Source organism: Somniosus microcephalus, chromosome 8 (assembly GCF_052327205.1).
Source record: "Somniosus microcephalus isolate GS21.2 chromosome 8, FLI_Smic_1.0, whole genome shotgun sequence".
NCBI lineage: Eukaryota > Metazoa > Chordata > Chondrichthyes > Squaliformes > Somniosidae > Somniosus > Somniosus microcephalus.
In genome coordinates, this window is record NC_140994.1 from 238,734,496 (window position 1) to 238,757,217 (window position 22,722).

At 42.3% G+C, this 22,722-nt stretch overlaps 1 protein-coding gene across 3 annotated transcripts in view; it reads right to left on the bottom strand.

Annotated features, from left to right (window-relative positions):
- Positions 1–22,722, bottom strand: part of ndfip1l (Nedd4 family interacting protein 1, like) — a 50,256-nt gene that overhangs the window by 9,402 nt on the left and 18,132 nt on the right. For all 3 annotated transcript variants that reach the window (XM_085995829.1, XM_085995830.1, XM_085995828.1), the window contains 4 exons: positions 16,333–16,463; positions 9,862–9,949; positions 7,206–7,330; positions 5,633–5,699 (listed from right to left, as the gene is read on the bottom strand). In XM_085995829.1, coding sequence (XP_085851955.1) covers positions 5,633–5,699; positions 7,206–7,330; positions 9,862–9,949; positions 16,333–16,463 — 411 coding nt within the window. The remainder of the gene's footprint in view (positions 1–5,632; positions 5,700–7,205; positions 7,331–9,861; positions 9,950–16,332; positions 16,464–22,722) is intronic.

A 22,722-nucleotide genomic window follows, 5' to 3' on the forward strand; every position in this document is an offset into this window, starting at 1 on the left:
ATCACTTTGCTGATGATTGAGAGTAGACTGATGGGGCGATAATTGGCCGGGTTGGATTTGTCCTTTTTGTGGACCGGACATACCTGGGCAGTTTTCCACTTTGCCAGATAGATGCCAGTGGAACAGCTTGGCTAGAAGCGCGGCTAGTTCTGGAGCACAAGTCTTCAGCACGATAGCCGGGATGCTGTCGGGGTCCATAGCCTTTGCTGTATCCAGTGCATTCAGCCGTTTCTTGATATCACATGGAGCGAATCGAATTGGCTGAAGACTGGCTTCTGTGATGGAGACCTCAGGAGGAGGCTGAAAAGGATCATCCACTCGGCACTTCTGGCTGAAGATGGTTGTAAACGCTTCAGCCTTGTCTTTTGCACTCACATGCTGGGCTCCACCATCATTGAGAATGGGGATATTCATGGAGCCTCTTCCTCCAGTTAGTTTCTTAATGGTACACCATTCACGACTGGATTGTGTCAGGATTGCAGAGCTTTGATCTGATCCGTTGATTGTGGGATCACTTAGCCCTGTGTATAGCATGCTGCTTCTGCTTTTTAGCATGCATGGTGTCCTGTGTTGCAGCTTCCCCAGGTTGGCACCTCATTTTTAGGTACGCCTGGTGCTGCTCCTGGCATGCTCTTCTACACTCCTTATTGAACTAGGGTTGGTCCCCTGGCTTGGTGGTAATGGTAGAGTGAGGGATATGCCGGGCCATGAGGTTACAGATTGTGGTGGAATACAATTCTGCTGCTGCTGATGGCCCACAGCGCCTCATGGATGCCCAGTTTTAAGCTGCTAGAACTGTTCTGAATCTATCCCATTTAGCACGGTGGTAGTGCCATACAACACGATGGAGGGTGTCCTCAGTGTGAAGACGGGACTTCATCTCCACAATGACTGTGCGGTGGTCACTGCTACCAATACTGTCATGGACAGATACATCTGCGACAGGTAGATTGGTGAGGACGAGGTCAAGTAGGTTTTTCCCTCGTGTTGGTTCTCTCACCACCTGTCGCAGGCCCAGACTGACAGTTATGTCTTTTGTATCCATACTGCCACTTTCCCCTTAATTCCATGGGCTCCCATCAACCTAAGCCTCCCGAGTGGCACTTTGTTGAATGCCTTCCAAAAGTCCACATATACAACATCTGCTGCACTACCTTGATCAACCTTCTCTGTTACCTTGTTAAAGAACTCAATCAAGTTCGTCAGACACTATTTACCTTTAACAAATCCATGCTGGCTCTCCTTTATTAACCCATGCCTTTCCAAATGAAAGTTTATTTTGTCCCCGATAATGGTTTCCAATAACTTCGCCACCAAGGGTGTTAGGCTGATTGGCCTGTAATTTCCCGGTTTATCCCTCTCCACTTCATTGAATAGTGGTATAATATTAGCAACCCTCCAGTCCTCCAGCACTACTCCTGCATCCAATGAGGACTTAAGTATTGTGACCAATGCCTCTGCTATTTCTACCGTTGCTTCTTTCAGCAACCTAGGATACATTCCATTTGGACCAGGTGACTTACCAACTTTCAGCAATGCTAATCTTTTTAGTAAGTCTTCTCTATCTATTACTATCCTGTCCATAACTTCCCTCTCTTCTTTTAGTGTAACCTTCACATCATCCGCTTCCTTTGTGAAGCCAGATGCAAGTACTCATTTAATACTTTTGCCACATCCTCTGGCTCCACATGAAGATTTCCCTTTGGGTCCTTAATAGGCCCAACTTTTCCCCTAGCAAACCGTTTAAACTCTTTGGGCCGTATTTTCCGATCGGAGGCTTCCTGTGTGCGGAGACCTCCGATCTGGAAAAAATCTACGGACTTACCCGAGGGCTCCAGAGGTCTGGACACTTCCGCTCCTGGGCCTCTCCAACTCGAAATGTGCAGGGCCCACGTATCCCAGAGGCGCAGGCGGTTTGCAAGCGTCCCTGGGATCACGTGGGCCATGGGGAGCCAATAGGAGAAGGGAATCTCCCTTCATACACTTGACAGATAGACCTATCAAATATATGAATGGAGATCACCCCAAAAACACAGTAAACCATTAAATACATTTTTTAAAGAATCACATTTTTTAAATTAGTTAAAATTACAATAAATTAAATATTTTAAACAAAAATGTAATTTTTAAAAATAAAAAAAAAGTTTTTTTACAGGGCTAAAAATAAGCTTTGCTTTTTAAATGATAAATGGGTGAAAACTTTTTTTAAAACTTTTTTTTCAAATCTTATGCTGGTAAAAGCAGGCCTTATGCTTTTACCAGGCATAAGACTTCTAAGGGTTTTCTGCGGGCGGAGGTTCTCCAGAAAGCGGAACTATCCGCCCCCAGAGGCCCTTCTAAAGGGCAGGTGTCCGATCTGTCAAGAGCATTCTTGACAGATCGGAAATGCCGGTTTTCAGCGCATGCGCTTGGCATGCCTGAATCCGCCATTTCCGATGTCCCTATGGGTGTGTACACAGCTCGTACCCACCCGTCGGGATCGGAATATACGGCTCTACATGTTTATAAAAAGTTTTCGGGTTCAATTTAATGTGGCCTGCTAATCTTTTCTCGTAACCTCTCTTTGCCTCCCATATTCACTTTTTCCAATTCCCCCCTGTACTTTCTATAACCTTCCTGGTTATTAACTGAATCTTGCTCCTGACATTTGTCATAAGCCTCCTTATTCTGTTTTATTTTAACTTTTATTTATTTTGTCATCCAGGGCGCATTAGCTTTGGATGCTCTACCTTTTCCCTTCAAAGGAATATGCTTAGATTGCACCTGAGCACTCTCTTCCCTGAACGCCCTGCATTGCTCCATTACTGCTTTACCCTGCAATCATCTTTACCAATCTACCTGTGCTAGGTCAATTCTTAAATCACTGAAATTAGCTCTTCCCCAGTTTAGCGTTTTTTCCTTTTTCTGGTCACTTTCCAGAATTACTTTAATCCGAGTTATGTTGTGGTCACTGTTAGCCATTGGGCCAAACTGTAATTTTTAAATCAAGTTTCTGTCAGTACCTTAGGGGCAAAGTTCACAAAAAAAAAATTTTCCCGCAGTATTTCTTTGACATAACTATGCCTTTAAAAAAAAAACAATGAAATGCATCTTATAATTGCAAATTGTATTTGTAAGTTGCCTCTAAAATACAAACACAAGGCAGGAGAAGGATTCCATTACAGTAACAGACCGACAGCTCTGCATTCTTATTCTACAAGACAGTTTGGTCACTTTCATTACAGTTTATTTCAGCTGGTGAATTGTTCATTAATAAAAATGACATTTAAAAAAACTCAAGCCAAATCTGGTCAGACTGCGGTCTGAAAGTTGCAGAGATGATACTGTGGTATGAACTGAAACACTGCAGGCTCAATTATTTCACTTGTTCTCCTCCATTTACAAAAATAAACTATTTAGACAGCCCGTCCTGGGAACAAGAAACCGTTTCACTTCAACCACTGTACAATATTAAGATACTTAGAATCGACAAAGATTACTTTATAGATGCAATCAACCTCCAACATCTTTATGATTTTTAAAAATACAATATCTTATTGTAAGAAGTCAGAAAGTACTGTTCGCTGGGAGGACAATATTGCTGACATAAAATTTTAATGCAAGCTCAGCACTGATGTCAAACTGCTGCACTGTTTAATCACGTCACTTGTGGGAACACGTAGGAACAGACAAATGGCTCAATATTCTGTCTCTGTATGCACAATAGCTGATGAAATATATTAAAAACTGAAATAACATCACAACCTGGAGCAATCAAAAACTATGTACTTCCCTGGAGCTCCATAAATCCTGATTTGGAAAGGTTGGGTGATTGGGCAGAAACATGGCAAATGCAGTATAATGTGGATAAATGTGAGGTTATCCACTTTGGTGGCAAAAACAGGAAGGCAGATTATTATTTGAATGGCAATAGATTGGGAGAAGGGGAAGTGCAAAGAGACCTGGGTGTTCTTGTGCACCAGTCGCTGAAGGTAAGCATGCAGGTGCAGCAGGCGGTTAAGAAGGCAAATGGTATGTTGGCCTTCGTTGCGAGAGGGTTTGAGTACAGGAACAAGGATGTCTTGCTGCAGCTGTACAGGGCCTTGGTGAGACCGCACCTTGAGTATTGTGTGCAGTTTTGGTCGCCTTATCTGAGGAAGGACGTTCTTGCCATGGAAGGAGTGCAGCAAAGATTCACCAGGCTGATACCTGGGATGGCAGGAATGACGTACGAGGAGAGATTGTGTCGATTGGGCTTATACTCACTGGAGTTTAGAAGATTGAGAGGGGATCTCATCGAAACCTATAAAATTCTGTCAGGCCTGGACAGACTAGATGCAGGAAGGATGTTTCCGATGGCCGGGGAGTCCAGAACCAGGGGTCATAGTCTAAGGATAAGGGGTAAGGCATTTAGGACTGAGATGAGGAGGAATTTCTTCACCCAGAGAGTGGTGAACCTGTGGAATTCTCTGCCACAGAGGGCGGTGGAGGCCAGTTCATTAAATATATTCAAGAAGGAGTTGGATATATTTCTTAAGGCTAAAGGGATCAAGGGATATGGGGAGAAAGCAGGGACAGGGTACTGAATTTGGATGATCAGCCATGATCTCATTGAATGGCGGAGCAGGCTCGAGGGGCCGAATGGCCTACTCCTGCTCCTATCTTCTATGTTTCTATGTTCTCCAATTACCCGACAGTCGGGTAAATGCAGGGACACACAGAACCAGACAAGATGGTAACAATGACAGGAGACACACTCAAAGCTGTGGCTAATCTTCTTCATCCCAGATGGGGCAGCTTTACTTTTGTAAGATGCTGTGCTTTGTGGCCTTGAGGAGAACATAAGAGTCTCGCTGGGGCTATGGCAGACAACCCTGGGATTAATCTAGCTACTTAAGCAAGTATTCAACAGATTATGCTGCCTGAAACATTTCACTCTACCTCCCACATGATTTTATAAAAGTTTATTTTTGCCCTATTTTATAGGTGCCATTCATTTGCCCCATGCCGCACACTATTGTCTGGTCAAAATGGCTGCTGTGAAATGTTCTCACCTTAAGCTGACCATTTCTCCTGTACTAAGTACTGCATTCCTATGCTCACCAACCTTTCTTGGCTCAACATTCCCCCAGTGCATAGACTTTAAAATCTTCAGCTTCTCTGTACTTCAAAATTATATCCATCCTCTGCTCTTCCAACCCCGGTCTACTGTACAATTCCACCATTGGTAACACAGCCGTCAGCCACTGTATCTCGGCATTATGAAATTCATTTCTTAAACCCCTCTACCTTGCTAATCTTCTTTCAAAAGCCTCCAGATCGATCTCTTCCTTCCTCTCAGTCACATCCCCCAACTTCTCTTCCCGCTTCCTCCTTTGATAGCCTATAAAGCATTGGGGCATTTCATTACATGAATGGTGCTACGCAAATGGGAACGGTTGTTTCGGAGGCACACATGAGCTGCACAGGAATTTCCTCTCCTCATGAGGAACTGCTTGGGTCTCCAAATACACTGCAGAGATTCTAAATCTGGTGGAGTAGAAATACTGAATTAAATAAAACTAACAGTGACTAGATCATGCAAGCCCTGAAACTCGGTTTTAAAAGAATGATCAAAAATAAGAATATTTAAAAAAGGAGATTAGACACTTACCCAGTACCAGGAAAACCCACCAGAGCCAGTATTGACCGTCAAAGTATCCAGGGAAATAAGTAGAGAACTGAAAGACAGAATCAGTATTATTATTTTATTTTTATTTATTTTTTTTTAAGTCCACAGATGTAACAGAATATATTGCTTTAGCTCTTCAATGACTGCAGTGACATTTCTGTATCAACAATAAAAGTAATAATTAATGTGGGGCTCAGATAGCAATCTCATTATTTTCACTAAAGTGAGTAGAGAAGCGGGAAGCAATTCAGCCCATCCAGCCCATCCCTCCATAGAAACCTACATTCTTCCCACATCACAAGAAAAACCCAACATTAATAGGCGTTTCTCTTCGACATCACAACAGTGACTACATTTCAAAAGTACTTCATTGTCTGTAAAGCACTTTGGGACGTCCCGAGGTCCTGAAAAGTGCAATATAAATTCAAGTCTTTCTTTCTTACCGTGTAACCAGAATTTCCCTTACATCTCAAAGGCTAAAAACTATTCCAGCCTCTGGTCTAGGCAAGAGAGAGACTGAACCATGAAAGCACAGGAAGCAGCGTGGTCCTGGGTGAAACTAAACCAAAACGAGTGCGGGAGCATATTACAGAGAGACAGTTAGTAAAGAGACCGTTTATACTGACTGCTGCCAGGAGCAGTGTGTAGTTTTAAAAGATCAGTGCTTTTACTGCTGTCATTGTTTCAGAGTTTGCATTATTCTGCAGGGTTAGTGGTTTCATTTCAATATAAATAAATCTAACTTGGTTTATTCGGAATCTGAGCCCTGCTCAAGCGTTGTGCGTTGGTAATACCATCTTCTGGAATTGCTCAGAGAGAAATCAAGTGCAGTGTGTGCTAGTGATCTAGGATTGTGTGAACCCTAAAGGCCACATGGTTCCTGTGACAGCAGAAAATTATAGGACTACAGCTTCTGGCACATAAGGTCTGCTTATGGGAAGAATTCAAGAAGTATGACGAAGCCCACCTCAAAAAGGAACAGCTCAGTAAAACACCTTTAAATTACATCACACTGGTGGCAGCAAGTTGAGAGAATTTCCTGTCACGCCAAGTTATGAAAATGATGTCTGAATATTTTTGGGACTATGTGAAAGGTCTCAATCACACAAAGCAGTATAAAAACTGGAATTACAATTTACAGAATGCATTCTTTGATTGCAATAGTCTCTTCTTTCATCTCATGAAGACATTGCTTTCATGAAAACACTTCTGTGCCATTATCATCAGAACTACCTTTGTACCCATGCCGACATTTTCCTATTAAAATGGGAAATGGCTACCATAGTGTAGAAGTCACAATATTGTATAAAGATACAAATAAAAAAAGTGTGCTTGTGCCATTACTTGGCAGCAGAATGCCCACTTTAGCACACAAATTGCAGCACCAGGCTTGACGATGATAAAACCTTACGAGAAGTTGAAATTGATGTTACTGAGGAGAATAAATCTTCATTTGGATTTAATAACCAAAAGGAAAGCTCAATTTTAATTTATTATATAGATGGGAACAACATAGGGAAAGACAAAACATGAAATGGGCAAACATTTCACTCACCCGGACAATGAGGATCCATTTAATGAGCGAGAGGCCAAATCCAGAGATGGCCCCATACCGACCAGCAGCTGAAGTGGTCAAACAAAATGATAAGAAGAAACCAATCCAGTTGAACAGGAATGCCACTAGGAAACATAGGAAAGGCGAAAGAGTGTTACGATCGAAAATTTTAATTTGTTTATTTCTTGTAACTTCTCTATCATTCTCAGATCCCCATCCCCCCCAACTAATACCTTCCTGATGCGCTATCAATTACTCAAAAGACTGAGGTTAAGCGAGTAACTAACAGGCTTTTATTAACAAGAGAATGAAGGTGTGCCTCGAGTGGTCGACCAGTCCAGAATACAGAGGGACTGTGGAGCAGTCACCTTTATACCTGGACTCGTGGGAGGAGTCAGCCGAGGCATGTACAGACATGTACACAGTGGAATACAAACACCCACACAGGCAGGTATAACAGTGGTTTACCACACTTCCCACAGCTAGTAAACTACGATGTTCCGGAATGTAGACTTCTAAATACCACTCCGCCAACATTAAGTGCGGCAGCGCAGCAGCTCTGGCCACCAGTCTGCCTTAGCCTGACCTTGTCCCAGATCCAAATCGAAGGAACAGGGTCAATGGCATAAGGGGAAGGTGCCTGCAGCATTTTCAGTAATCCTTAGACGTCCACTGTATATAGGCCAGGAATTTCAGAGTGGCACCATGCCATCCAGATGGGAGGGGCAGGTCATTCTGCCAGAAGATTGAAGCATTTTTAGAAAAATAATCCATTTTGCAGAAACCACTTTCCTAATGGCAGCTGAGCTGTTAAGAACCCAACACCGTGAGCCCCACTTATTCCACTGGAATGCATCATGCAGGTGTCCTTTGCATTTGGGGCAATGGAGGTGAAGCAGGCAGGATTTATCATGGGTGCCATAATTTCACCAGTCCCGCCTCCTCTTGAGGTGAGAAAGGGCATGTTGGCAGGAGGAGTAATTGGAAATTTCTCACTGGGCAAAAAATGAGGCAGAGGCTCTTCAGACCTGGGTTCCACTCCAAATTCCAGCATGCCCACACACCCCTGTAACACCCACCTAGGTGCAGGAATTTCAGGCCTCTAATGTTAAAGCCACTCCAGTAACTTGCACACATCGGTGTAGTAGGACTGGACCTGCCAGTTATCCTTCATTCCAGACAGGGAAGTTCTAAAGATCACGCAGGGAAATTGGTGAAACGTTATCAATTCAGCAAATCTAAACGTCTGTTAAGGCAATCTCTTTCTGATGAGACGTTAAACCAAGGCCCTGTCTGCTCTCGCGGGTGGACGTAAAAGATCCCATGGCACTATTTCGAAAGAGAGCAGGGGAGTTATCCCTGGTGTCCTGGTCAATATTTATCTCTCAATCAACATAACAAAAACAGAATGGCCCAGAAATTCAGGTCGGGGGCTTCCCGCGGGTGCAAGCCCCCGACCTGCACTTACCTTGCGCGCTGGCAGTTGAGCTCTGGGGCCCTGTGGAATTCCGATCCGGGGCCTGGTCCAGCTGCCGGCGCGCTGTGCTTGCGTATCCCAGGGGCGTAGTTAGTGCGATGCGTCCCCTGGGATCACGTGAGCCATGGGCAGCCAATCGGAGGAGGGAAAAGCCCATTCATAAGATTGACAGGAAGACCTGTCAAAACTTATAAATACTACGGCCCCAAAATAGCACTAAACCTTCAAATAATTTTTTTTTTTTTTTTAAATCACACTTTTTAAATAAACTATAAATTACATTAAATAACTATTTTAAACAATAATTTAAATTTTTGAAAAAAATAATTTTATATTCTAACGGGGCTAAAAATAAACTTACCTTGCTTTAAAGTATTTAAAAATAATAAACCGGTGGAAAAAATGTTTTAATTTTAATTAATTGACCACTTACCTTGTAAAAAGCAGGCCTTACATTTCTAAATACTGCAGGCTTACGATCCCGGGAAAACCTGCAAAAAAAACCCTAAGTTCAAAGCGCACGCGCAGCCTCTCCTGCGCGCGCGTTCGACCTCTGAACCCCTTCATTCAGAGGATCGGAAGTGCCAGTTTCCCGCGCATGCGCAGTGCATGCAGGAAACCGGCACTTCCATTCGGCCTACGGGTGAGTACCCCGTGCGTACTCTCACCCGGGGAGACCTGAATTTCTGGGCCAACATCTGGTCATTCTCACATTGCTGTTTGTGGGAGCTTGCTGTGCGCAAATTGGCTGCCGCTTTTCCTACATTACAAGAGTGACTGAACTTCAAAAGTACTTCATTGGCTGTAAAGCGCTTTGGGACGTCCGGAGGTCGTGAATGGCGCAATATAACTGCAAGTATCTCTCTTTATAATATTAATGTTCCAAATTACTGGAGCTGCTAACTCAAATTTAACACTAGCACGATTTGTTAACCATCTCCTGGAGTTTAGTTTTACAGTATTAAATTATACAGGTACCATAAAATAATTAGAAATGGCAGCCAGTAAAGTTTTGTCTGTCGATACTTAATGCACTGACCAGGCCGCCACTCTATATCCATACATTTGCCGTTTAATTCTTTTACATAAATTTCTATCTTCTGATTAGTAAATAATCTGGTTACACAATTCTCAGAAATGCTAATGTTAGTATGAATATAATGTAAAAATAATCCTTACTGAAGAATGTCAGCATGAATATACCATCATTCCCTATCCTGAGCTGGTCTGCATCATCAAAGTCATCCCTTCCTGAAAAATCATCATCCTGTTTGGACAAAAAGAAATACATTTTAGATTTGTCCTTTTTTTTTTGGAGGATGAAAACATACAAACAGGATAACCACATTAAGCATCTAAAAATTTTGACCAGAAAGCTAGCAAATAAATCAGAAAGCCATCAAGTTAAAGTCCTGCACCAGTTGTAATGCTGAGGCCCTGCACCTTAATCTACTTTCCAACCTCAAACTTGAATACTACTCTTCTCTGCATCATTGATTTGGCAACTTGTGGTTGAACCTTCTGCACCCACTTTTATGCTCCTCATCCCGAGTGTTAATATTTCATTCAGGGCTCATGCTTAGTTACTTCTCTCACAATTGAATCACCCACTACTAATGAATTCCCACACTCAACTTTCTCCCCTTAACTCCCTCTGCCAACCTCAGGCACATACATTTTTTTTTATTTTTTTTTAAAATAAAAACAGCGCAGTGGCATTGCTCAAGGCTGCCCTCCTCCAATCAACACCCTTGTAACAAGCATTCAGTATTGATACAAAAGCAAAATACTACAGATGCTGGAAATCTGAAATAAAAACAGAAAATGTTCTGACAAAAGGTCATCGACCTGAAACGTTAACTCTGTTTCTCTCAACAGATGCTGCTTGACCTGCTGAGTATATCCAGCAATTTCTGTTTTAATTCAGAATTGATAACTTATTTGCCAAAAAAGTGCACATACTTTTTACCTCTTCCCACCTTGAATGGTCGCTACTTCCAATCTTTAATCCTATCACTCTGTCTCTCTGCCTGTCGGGTGAACACCGCCTGGACCATATATTCCAAAAACCCTTCCACCTGCTGCATATGATGCAGCATCTCCTGCTGTTCAAGCTCAGTAACTCTGAACTTCTGAGCCACTGAAACACTTTCCAAAAGTGTCTCTGCCCTGGATGCTCAAACCATTAGGAACTTCCACATCCAGATTCACACAATGCAGGTCAAAACTGTGCTGCCATTTTAAAACCTGCTTACATTTTTGTGTATTATATAGCATTAGGCAGATAAACTTAAAATACACAGTATAAAAATCTAACTAATGAATCCAACATTTATACACCAATTACTGTACCACACACAAACACTAATTACAGTATGTAAAAATAAACACTCTCATCAGAAGCAGCAGGAGCCCCTTCACCAATTCCTGGGGCATTCCACTTAGTACATCTTCCTGACCTGACATCACTCCCCTAACCAGTACCTGCTGCTTTCTCCCTTTCAGCCAGTTCTATCCATCTCTATGTTTTATCCAGGATACTTTTTAAAAATTCATTCATGGGATGTGGGCGTCGCTGGCAAGGCCAGCATTTATTGCCCATCCCTAGTTGCCCTTGAGAAGGTGGTGGTGAGCCGCCTTCTTGAACCGCTGCAGTCCATGTGGTGAAGGTACTCCCACAGTGCTTTTAGGGAGGGAGTGCCAGGATTTTGACCCAGCGACGATGAAGGAACTGCAATATACAGGAAACTCTCGATTTACCGACACCTAAATAACCGGAAATCTCTGTTAACCGGCAAAATGCGGGAGTAGGTTCAGGTAAGTTTTACTTCATATTAGTGGCCGTTCCTGGATCTGTGGCTGTGTAACTGTGGTTCCTGCAGCTGTTGCTAACAGGGACGCTTGGTCTGCGGCCGGGGTTCCTGCACCTGTTGCTAAGCAACAGGGAAGCCTGGCTTTGTTGCGGTGTACAGAGCTCTCGTACCTTTTACTATACCTCTCTGTAATCCAGACTTTTTGATAAACCGGCACCACGCCGGTCCCGGATAAAAAAGAGTTTCCTGTACTTCCAAGTCAGGATGGTGTGTGACTTGGAGGTGGTGGTGTTCCCATGTGCCTGCTGCCCTTGTCCTTCTTGGTGGAAGAGGTCGCGGGTTTGGGAGGTGCTGCCGAAGAAGCCTTGGCAAGTTGCTGCAGTGCACCTTGTAGATGGTGCACACTGCAGCCACAGTACGCCGGTGGTGGAGGGTGTGAATGCTTAAGGTGGTGGATGGGGTACCAATTAAGCGGTCTGCTTTGTCTTGGATGATGTCGAGCTTCTTGAGTGTTGTTGGAGCTGTACTCATCCAGGCAAGTGGAGAGTATTCCATCACAATCCCGATATCTCTGCGCTCCGCCAATTCTGGCCTCTTGAAACATCCCCGATTTTAATCGCTCCACCATTGGCGGTCATGCCTTCAGCTGCCTATATCCTAAACTCTGGAATTCCCTCCCTAAACCTCTACGCCTCGCTACTTCTTTCCTCCTTGAAGAAGCTCCTTAAAACCTACCTCTTTGACCAAGCTTTTGGTCATCTGCTTTAACATCTCCTTAAATGGCTCGGTTTGAGAACGCTCCTGTGAAGTGCCTTGGGATGTATTATGTTAAAGGCGCTATATAAATGTAAGTTGTTGCTGTTGTTTTGTTGCCTTTTCTGAAACTGGAAACCATGGTGGCATTTCTCCAATTGAGTGGGAACTCCCTTGTATTCACTAAATTCACCTCATGATGACTGCCACCACATGGGAGATTTTGTCCCTAATCTCACTTAGCACCCCAAGGTAGATCATTAATTCCTTGAAACTTATTGGTTTTAACACCTTCAAGGCTGTCTCAGACCTCCATGGAAGTGATGACCGCCATGCTGCTAGTGTCTTCCATGGTGAACACTTCCAGGAAGTAATCAATTATGTTAACTAGTTTTAGTTTCAATCTCCATTTGAATCTTTGGGAAATCTCAATTCTTCTTTGCTAACCCTTTTGTTGTGTGATATGGAGAATTTCTTTAACACTGCTCTGGTTAACAACACCTTTAAATCCCTCATTGTACGAAAAGCTACAAACAGTAAATACATTGAGTTAAAACTTGGATGATCAGCAGAACATGAATCTAAAAATGATTCCAGCTTTAAAGATTGTTATAGACAGTAGTTGCACATGTCAAGCTGTTGAATCCATTTTCTACACATGAAACCCTTTGACATTAACTTCCTTTAGAGCTAACAAGACTTGGAAAGATTAACCAATGCCCAGATGTCACTATTAGATCTTTTGCAAAGCACATACAATGACCCAGGGTTGCGTTTCAGAACTGGAACCATTACACTGCAACTGCAGTGACTGAGAACAAAGTGATGACATGATACTGCTCTCCAAATAGTTCATTAGTTGAACGCACCACAGGAATAAACCATATTTGATCCTTGGTTTGTACCATGATTTAAATATAGCTCTTGCTGTAGTTGTATGTATTTGTTCCATTTTCAGGACTATACATTGGCACTATTCATTGCTATCAAATACCATCAGTAACTTCCTACTTAAAATTAACATGTTAATACCAAGAAACAACTTGGTCAGCAGTGGTCAAGTGGTAATATTTCAGTGATAATTTTTTGTTAATTAACATCTTTTGCCTTTGAATCCATCCTAGTTCATTTCTACTGTTTGGATTTCACAGGGATCGGCTTTAAGCAGCTATTAGGATCAGATCAGCCATGATCTTATTGAATGGCGGAGCAGGCTCGAGGGGCCGATTGGCCTACTCCTGCTCCTATTTCTTATGTTATTAGTCTACAGTGTCACCATGCATGGATCCTGAAATCCAGACAATTACAAACTAAGGTCACTGCTAATATACAGGAAATGAGCCGAAGAGAAGGAAGTTTTAATTTAATAGTGAGATGCTGTACAAATATATACATTTTACACAATCTTCTTTACCTAAAAAGTGCAAAGAATGTGGAACTCGGTATCACAAGGAGTAATTGAGGCAAACAGTATAGATGCATTTAAGGGGAAGCTAGATAAGTACATATGGGAGAAAGGAATAGGAGGATATGCTGATAGGGTTAGATGAAGAGGGGTGGGAGGAGGCTAGGAGGCTCATGTGCAGCATTAACACCGACATAGACCTGTTGGGCTGAATGGCCTGTTTCTGTGCTGTACATTCTATGTAATCGCTTTGTGTTGCAATTAAAATTCCTTTGTTTCTGTGCATGATTTTTAAGTATCTCCATGTGTTTGAAAGTCTCTTTATAATGTCATGAGCTTAATAGGAGAGAAGGAGACACTTATCTTACCAACAAAATCCACTATAAGATTGGCATGAGACCATCTCATTTAAGCAGCACAATACTTGACTCCATTAACAACTATCCAAACAAGCAATATTTCATGGTTTAACATCCCATTTTTTCACAAGCACAGATTATCTTAAAAACTAATAACTGTGCTTATCCTTGCTTGCAGATCTCTTACGAATTTTGCAGTTCCTCTCCCAGGGGCTTATTTTAGTAGCAAAGCCACTCAATTCTGTAACAGATGTCTGGTAATATCCGTGCTTAGAGGAATTCTATGGTCCCTAGTTTACACATTCTGTGCTAACTTGAGATCTTCGGCGCATCAGGAACTTGAGACTTGATAATCTCAGCCACAAAATTTAACCGCCTGAGATTCAAAGAGAAGCACAATGCCGGGGAGACTAAAATGTAATTTAAAGACCCCAAGAGAAAAAGAGATTTAACTGACGATTATGGAAGTAAAGTCAATACTGAATCAATTATCAGTGGATCAACAATCTTAAACGATGCTGGCTGCTACTCTAGGTTACAGTGATTCAGCATTTCTCTTCAAAATGGCCATACCTAATTCATGGAATTCACTATCTTTGTGGAACAGACTAGAGCGGAGGTAAAATGGTTACTAAAATTAACTCCCTCCCCCCCTCACAATTAACCAATCTTGTTAGATACTCAATTTTTTGTAAGATGATTCATGAAGTTGTAATTGCTTCACGTCAAATCTGAACTTTAATTTGAAGTAGTGAAGCACAGAAGACACTCATTAAATGGTCTCTTAAGAAAGATGGACTATTTCTCTGCGTTATCTTGCACTGTCACTTAGACATATAGGCCCGTATTTTCCGATTGCAGGCCTCCCGCGGGCGGAGGCCTGTGATCTGGAAAAATCTATGCCCTTACAGGAAGACCTGTCAAATACACGAATGGAGATCACCCCAAAAACATAGTAAAACTTTAAATAATTTTTTTTTAAATCATATTTTTTAAATGACTTGAAATTACAATTAATTATTTTAAACAAAAATTAAGTTTTTTGAAAAAAGTATTTTTAAATGATAAATTAGTGAAAAAATTTTATTTTTACTTTTTTCAACTCTTATCCTGGTAAAAGCAGGCCTTATGCCTGCTTTTACCAGGCGTAAGAATTGTAAGGGTTTTCTGCAGGCAGAGGGTCTCCAAAAAGCGGAACTATCCGCCCGCAGAGGCCCTTCTCCCGGAGTATCCGTCAAGACCATTCTTGACAGATCGGAAATGCCGGTTTCCAGCGCATGCACTGTGCATGCCTGAAACCGGCATTTCCGAGTTCCTACGGGTGGGTACACAGCGCGTACCCACCCCTAGGGATCGGAATATCTGGGCCATAGAGAATGCTCATCAAAGCGCACTCTCAAGTTTAAAACTGCATCAGCTGCACCTCAAACTCAGAAATAACATCTACTGAAATCTGTCACTCATTTAAATACTTAACAACATAGCAGAGTAATGGATTAGTTAATGTTACCTCACATATAAACATTTTGTTGTCTGTACATTTTTCTAATGTTATTTCCAACATTTGAAAACTACACATTACAACACTAAAATTGTCTCTCCCCATAAAAATCTAATTCTAGCAGCTGTAAGTAAAAGCAACAGCCGCCTCAGGGAATCCAGCTTTTCAATAGCACAAGTAGAGACAGGTTTATTGATGTGGGTTGTCCTCAAACCCAGATCAGAGGAAGGTAGAATTTAACAGCTACAATAGTTGGAGAATATATAACAAATATTGCTAGTGTGCCTTAGAACAAAACCAAACATATGTTATAGAAACAGACAAAAAGTAACAGGTATGAAGAGAACAGGTAGATTTGAATCTAGTGGCTAAGTAGATGCAAGTTATAAAAAGTAAGACCAGATTCCTGTTACTATTAGAATGGAATGAGAATTGGGATGCCAGGGAAATCATATTTATATAAATAGAAAATTATTTTTGTAATTTCTCCTGAAAAATGTGTGAAGCATCCAAAATGATAGAGGTTGTGTTGTCAATTAAATCTTGGTTGGCCTGCCAAGACCGTCTATGTTATCATAATAGGGAAATGGAGAGGGTTCCTTCTCAGAAAGGACAAACCCTTTTAACTTATCTCATTGAGGGCAGGATGAAGTTAGAGATGGAATAAATCAAAATGGGGCGAGAGATCTGTTTTTCATAGCTTTTTAAAGAAAAACATATTAGCGGACATATAATGCATTAGACTTTGTTGAACATATTTTTGTCTAGTGGTCCAGCTGTAGTATAACTTGTGCATTCGTGTGCAGGTTAGATTCTCACCCGTCCAGAAACCAGAGGCAAGGTTGCTTCAACTTTTGTTCGTTCAGCCTCGTCATATGAAGGGAGTGTGGTTGCCACGCTGTAGGACGGGGGCTTTGGAAATGCAGAATCCTCTTTGTAATCAAAGTAGGCTGGAGGAAAAAAAAAAGCATTAAAAATATATGGTACAGTGCAGAGCCATTTTCGCTCAGTCTATGTACAGAATTGCTTCTTTTTGGTCAATTGTTTTCTTTCTGTGGAACATTCCACACACCTTACAGGATGGGCTGCAGAGCTGCTCTAGCCCTCTGCCAAAGGCACACTACAACCAGCTACTGTGTGATTAAAGGTTGTTCAGAGACACTGGTCCACTGATTTTCCCTTCATTTACTCAAAGACTCCCTCAATTTGTTAAGTACATTAACAATTTATATTCCCACTATATTCACACGTGGCCCAAGATTAACATGTGGAAATTTACCATGTCTCTACAAACTTACTCCTGTGCCTATGCTTTAAAAAAGGTACTGGCCAGAGGCAGCCCGAGAACAAACATTTTGTGCTGAATTCTCTCTTCAGTGACACTGTGAAATATGATCTGCCAGCCACAAATATCAGCGCCAGCCAGAAATACTCCAAGACCAGCCACAAGCCCCAGCACACTATTCTGTGATGCCACTGGAAGCGCTCCAACTATTGATGGGTGCCAAAACATCCTTTTCTTCAGGCACCTATCCTGACAAGAGTCCATTCATGATTGCAATGCTGCAGCAATGTGTTTCTACCCTTAGAGGGCCTCAGGGAGCCTTGCAAATAGTAAAGCTCAAGTCTGGTAGGGGGGGGGGGGGGGGGAAATCTAGAAGCTTTTCAAATTTACCACACAGGGACTCATGACCTTCACACCAAAGAGCTTTGAAAATCAGTGAGGATTTAAAAGAACTGAAAACTAACAAATTTCCTGGGCCAGATGGCATCTATCCTAGCGTGTTGAAGGAGACTTAGGGAGAATACTGGCTGCAATCATGCAAGATTCATGCAGTGTTAGAAAGGTTGGAGAAGTATCTTTATAATACCTTAACAAGTCAGAGGGGAAGGTACTGCTTGACAAAATTCCCCAACTTCTTTTTGTTTCCCTACAATACAACAGTGGCTACACTTCAAAAATACTTAATCTGTAAAGCGCTTTGGGACGTCCTGCGGTCGTGAAAGGTGCTGTATAAATGAAAGTCTTTCTTTCTTTGAAGATTCTACAATTAAAATGGAGAGTGGAAGCCCCACAATGCAATTCATTTGGACTTCCAGAATGCCTTCAACAAAGTCCCACATAAAAGATTATAATTGAAATTAAAATCCATGGAAATCCAGGGTTGAATGCACGACTGGATAAGAAATTGGACAAAAAAGGGAAACAAACAGCAGACAGAGCTGCAATGTCAAACGAGGAAGGGAGTAGGGGTTGCTGCATGGAGTACCTTGGCGGCATGTGCTTAGACCCTCGTTTCTTGTGTATATTAACGAACTGGATGCAGAAACTAATTGCAAGCCTGATAAATTTGAAGACAACAGCGTGCGATAGGAATGGAGGATGCAGTTAAGGTTTTGCAGAAGGATTTAAGTGTTATGCAAATGTGCAGCAAAATAGCAAATGAAGTTTAATGCTGACAAATGTAAAGTATTGCATATTGGAGAAGGAATCAGTGACAAAGCTATATAATGAAAGGAACAGGATTATGGAAAAAAGTGACACTTTTGAAAGTGATGACAGACTCACTATTTTCAATGTGAAGACAACAGTGCGAAACACAACAAGACCTGCAGGGTACGAATCTAAAAGAGGTTATGCTGAGGCTTTATAATACTCTGGTTAGACATCACTTAGGATAATTTGCGCAATTCTGGTCAATACACTTCAGAGAAGCACACTGGAAAAGGGCAGAGAAGAAGAATGATTGCAAGTGTAAAGGGGATAAGCTATGAGGAAAGATTAGAAACGATTAAGCTTTTAGTTTATTGAAAAGGTTAAAGGGTGACCTCATTTATTTTGCATAAGGTATTAAATGGCATAGATAAGGTGAACCCTGAATATCGTCCAATTCAGCCATTTTTGCATTTAAAAATTTTAATTCAATAATTTGAATTAAGCAATGTAAATCATATTAAAGTGGGAATTTAGCACTAATAATTGAATTAGGTAACTGAATTAAGAGTAAACTATATTACTTTGTCAATCAGGCCAATAAAACTAGAAGGCATAAATTTGAATTATTGATGAGCAAAACAGATCTTAGAAAAAATGTCTTTAGTCAAACAGCTGAGATAATCTCCCCTGTAAGGTAGTGTAATAAAATACAGTAGAGGAGTTCCAGGTATAGCTGGGTGCTCGGCAAGCTGAAGTACTGGAGGGAGCCCTCAATTGGCCTTTGCATGATCTTGACACTTCATACATTTTTTCTTATATGCTCTGTCTCATAAAACAGATTATATACATCTGGTCTATGGTATTTTCTACCACTGAATTGTTTTAGAAAGCGGTAATTGGATCTGAACCTTCTTAAAGCGTAACAAGTTCGTAGCAGGTGGGTGAGTGCTAGCCACTGTGGCTCCGAGTGCAAGTTAAGTACTATACTTGTGATACGGTAGCTAGGGCTCCTCCTGTTCAGCCACAGAATTTCAATTTCAGTAATCAATATGCACCCAGAGCACAGCAAGTGGGAGCTGAACACAACACGTAACCACATTGTATGCAGTTAGTAAGTACACTACTCAACCTGTGATCCTTATACTGTATCTAGCTTTCTACCCACACGTTAGAGGACTCAAACAGTGACATACATTCTGTGTCGTTATGTAAGTATGCGGTGACTCATTTTTTTGAAACTCTCTCCACTGCTGCTTTAAAATGGCTAGGAGGGATCGAGAAAGATAATGAATTAAGCTCAAACTGACAATGGTTCAACATCATCACATAGAAATAAATATATTAGGCTTTGCCCTTTCTCCAAGTAGTAATGATTTTGGATGTTAATTTGGAATCGATTGCGCTGACTGTAGAGAATTTCCTACAAATTGAATATAAAACTATCTAAAATGGAATCACATACATGTCATGACTATCTACTGCACAGATGGTTAGAGATAGACACGTGCATTGTTATTTTAGGTCTTGAATACATAGAAAACAGGCTACAAAAGTCCCACCATTTATTAAAAAAAGGCTGGTTAAAGGCCGTCGTGGAAACTGGGTAAAAGGTAGCTGTATATCTGTTAAATGCGACTAGCAATGTGAATCAATTTGTTAAAGGTTATCTTCAATCAACCTCTCATTGATAATCTAGCTACAGGCAGGTTTACTACTCCAGCAATATTGATGCTTTTGTGACATACATGTACAGAAATGGAAAGTAGTTCAAGAAGCATGAAAATTTAACTGAGGGGGTTTGATGGGGTGAGGTTACAAATCCAAGTGATTTAATTATGGCTGCCTACTTTCTCCAAACAATTCTGACAGCATTATGGTATGGCTTTTATTTTATTGAGACAATTAAATACTGAAATTACTATAAAAATACATGTAAAAGTCTCCATTGCAAATTTTATGCTGGGTGACCAAGCAGTAAAATATTACGTCCACAAGTGCTCATTACTCCCATCAGTTTGAGCTGCATATAGTGAGACCACTATTTCCAGGATTGATTATAAGCACATCGTTTATATGTAACTATCCTCCACTCACTGCATTTTCACCGTGCTTTTATCGGGAGAAGTTGCAGCAGTTTTGGTCATGCACGAGTTTTGTTTGCTGCAAGTCCTGCCCCGCCTCCAACTCATTGGCTGACCCAGTGGTGTCAACAGACACTCCGAAGTTTGCACCTTCCCCCCATCTGCTCCAGCGCATGGAACTATTCCAGCAATGGGTTTGCTTCTGGCTGGTGAAAGGACTTGGGGGTACTTTAGGAAGATGATGAGCACCAATGCTCCAGACTTTGAAAGCATTCAATACGTGGTGGGGGTAGGTGGAGAGAAGACCATATTGAATGCTGCAGCTCTGGAAGTTCCTGCTGTCAGGGGACAATCGCTTTCCCAAATCGCCCAAAGGTCACAAATTTGGCCTTTGAAGGTTTGAAACTGTTGCCAAGTGAGTCTGATCGGATATACACAAGTAGCCTGGGATATGAGCCAAGGTAAACAAGACCCATCAGATCCACTATGCCTACCACAACCTGTCATACGATAGTCAGATCACCAAACGCGGGTGTTTCAGTGTTCCGGGGGTGAAATTCGCTATCACCCCATTTGGGGCGCAATTATCAGCCGGGCGCAAAGTTTAGCGCCTGGCGCTAATTATCGCCTCCGACTGTAAACTTGGCTTCTAACGCCCCTGGAGGTGATTGGAACGCTAAATCAGGCGCTACTCACCTCTCAAGGCGCTAACGCCGAGGAGCGAGGCGCTACCGCAGATCGCTGGCGAAGCTCATGTGATGTCAGTTAGCAATGGAACACAGACACACTGGCACCGGCCAGTTCTTAAAGGGGAGGCTCTATCTTGCCCTCCATCCACACCCTGCTCATTGCAGCCTTGAATCTCGGCCTGGAGAGACCTGTACATCAAATCTGCTGAAAAGAACAATGGAGAGACCCAGGGAAAGAGCTCAGAGTGCAGCCCCCACAGTCTTGTCTAAATCGATGCAAGGAAGATCAAATCAAAATGAACCTGCAAAGTGCTGCTCAGTACCCAAAACTCCTCAACCGGAAGTCTCTCTCTCTCTCACACACTCAGAATGCGCGGTGCAAAAATGTCACCAACAAAAAAAGGCAGGAAGCGGTCGCCTTTAAATAGCACTCCCCCAGTCCCTTCCCAACTGCAAAACGCTCCCCTCAACCTGTCATTGCTAGCGGCAGGTGGTAAGGCAGGGGGCGCCACTCAATATCCGGTCTGGGGCGCTACTGGGGCGTTGCACACTCGACTGATGTCATGATCTGCCACCGCAAAATGTCTGGTCAATTTCACGAGCAGCGCAAACATCGCCGCGACCGGGCGCTAGTTGCTTTGCGCCCCATTAGCGCCCTCTTAAGGCGCTAACCAATCGAATTTTCCCCCCATAGAATAATGCCAATTCTTAAATTCCCAGTGAGTCAGATGACTGGGGTCTTCCAGAGTTTACCACACATGGATCACTTGTCACCAGAATCACTGGGTTGGTTTTGCTCAAGTGTCATAGCTCCACACTGTGGCAAAGGTGAGCCATGGTCTTTCCAGAGGTAGTTTCTTTTATCGACTGAAACCTATGATGTTACCGCAGATAAGGGGTTACCGTTACAAGACTGACTCGAGAAGTTAGGACTTTTTAAACTGGACTTGAGGGGTCCTCAAATTATGAAGTGTTATGATAAAGAAAATGTGAAACTTTTTAACTGATTGGCGAAGTGATAAAGATGAGAATTTTCACTGTACTATCCAGCATAATTCCATGTTTGACAAATTTTAAATCAAAAACAGAATTAAGGGGAGGCTAAGTATGGAGAACCAGCAAGAGAGTGGGACTAGGTTTGGTGGTTTATGTGGCGAAAAACACTGATGGACTAATCTGAGGCTATAATTCTATAAGATATGCTGTTATGTAAAAAGGATTTTTTTGGTCCCATTTCCTAAATGAGTGTCTCCTGTTGGCACATCATTTCATAAAGGCAGCAGCTCTGTAGTACCTTGCCCAAGTGACCACTCTTAATTTACGAGCCAGATAGACCATGATGAGCATCACAGCCATGCCTGGTCCTGTCCTCCAATGTCTCGACAAGTATATTTAACTTTTGCAGCATAGCTGCTCTTGTAGCTCTGTGGTAAAGGCAGTACGCAGCCGAGTTCTACAAACCAGAAATATCCTGGCACCAGTCCCTGGTCTGTGTTGAGTTAGCTGGACTCTGCTGGGGTGGCAGCAGGAAACAACAATCCGCCTTAGCACACTGGACTAGAAATAGGTAAAATCAGTCAGGGCTCCTACCCCTGATCATTGGCCAGTGCACGCGAATGGGCACTGGGTGAGTCAAAGATTTGGCTCGTCAGCCGTGGCTCAGCTGGTAGCACCCTCGCATCCGAGTCAGAAGGTTGTGGGTGCAAGTCCCACTCCAGGGACTTGAGCCAAAAAAAAACTAGGCTGACACTCCAGTGCAGTACTGAGGGAGTGCTGCACTGTCAGAGGTGCCGTCTTATGGATGAGACGTTAAACCGAGGCCCTGTCTGCTCTCGCAGGTGGACGTAAAAGATCCCACGGCCACTAATTCGAAGAAGAGCAGGGGAGTTATCCCTGGTGTCCTGGCCAATATTTATTCCTCAATCAACCTCACTAATACAGATTATCTGGTCATTATCACATTGCTGTTGGTGGGAGCTTGCTGTGCGCATATTGGCTGCCT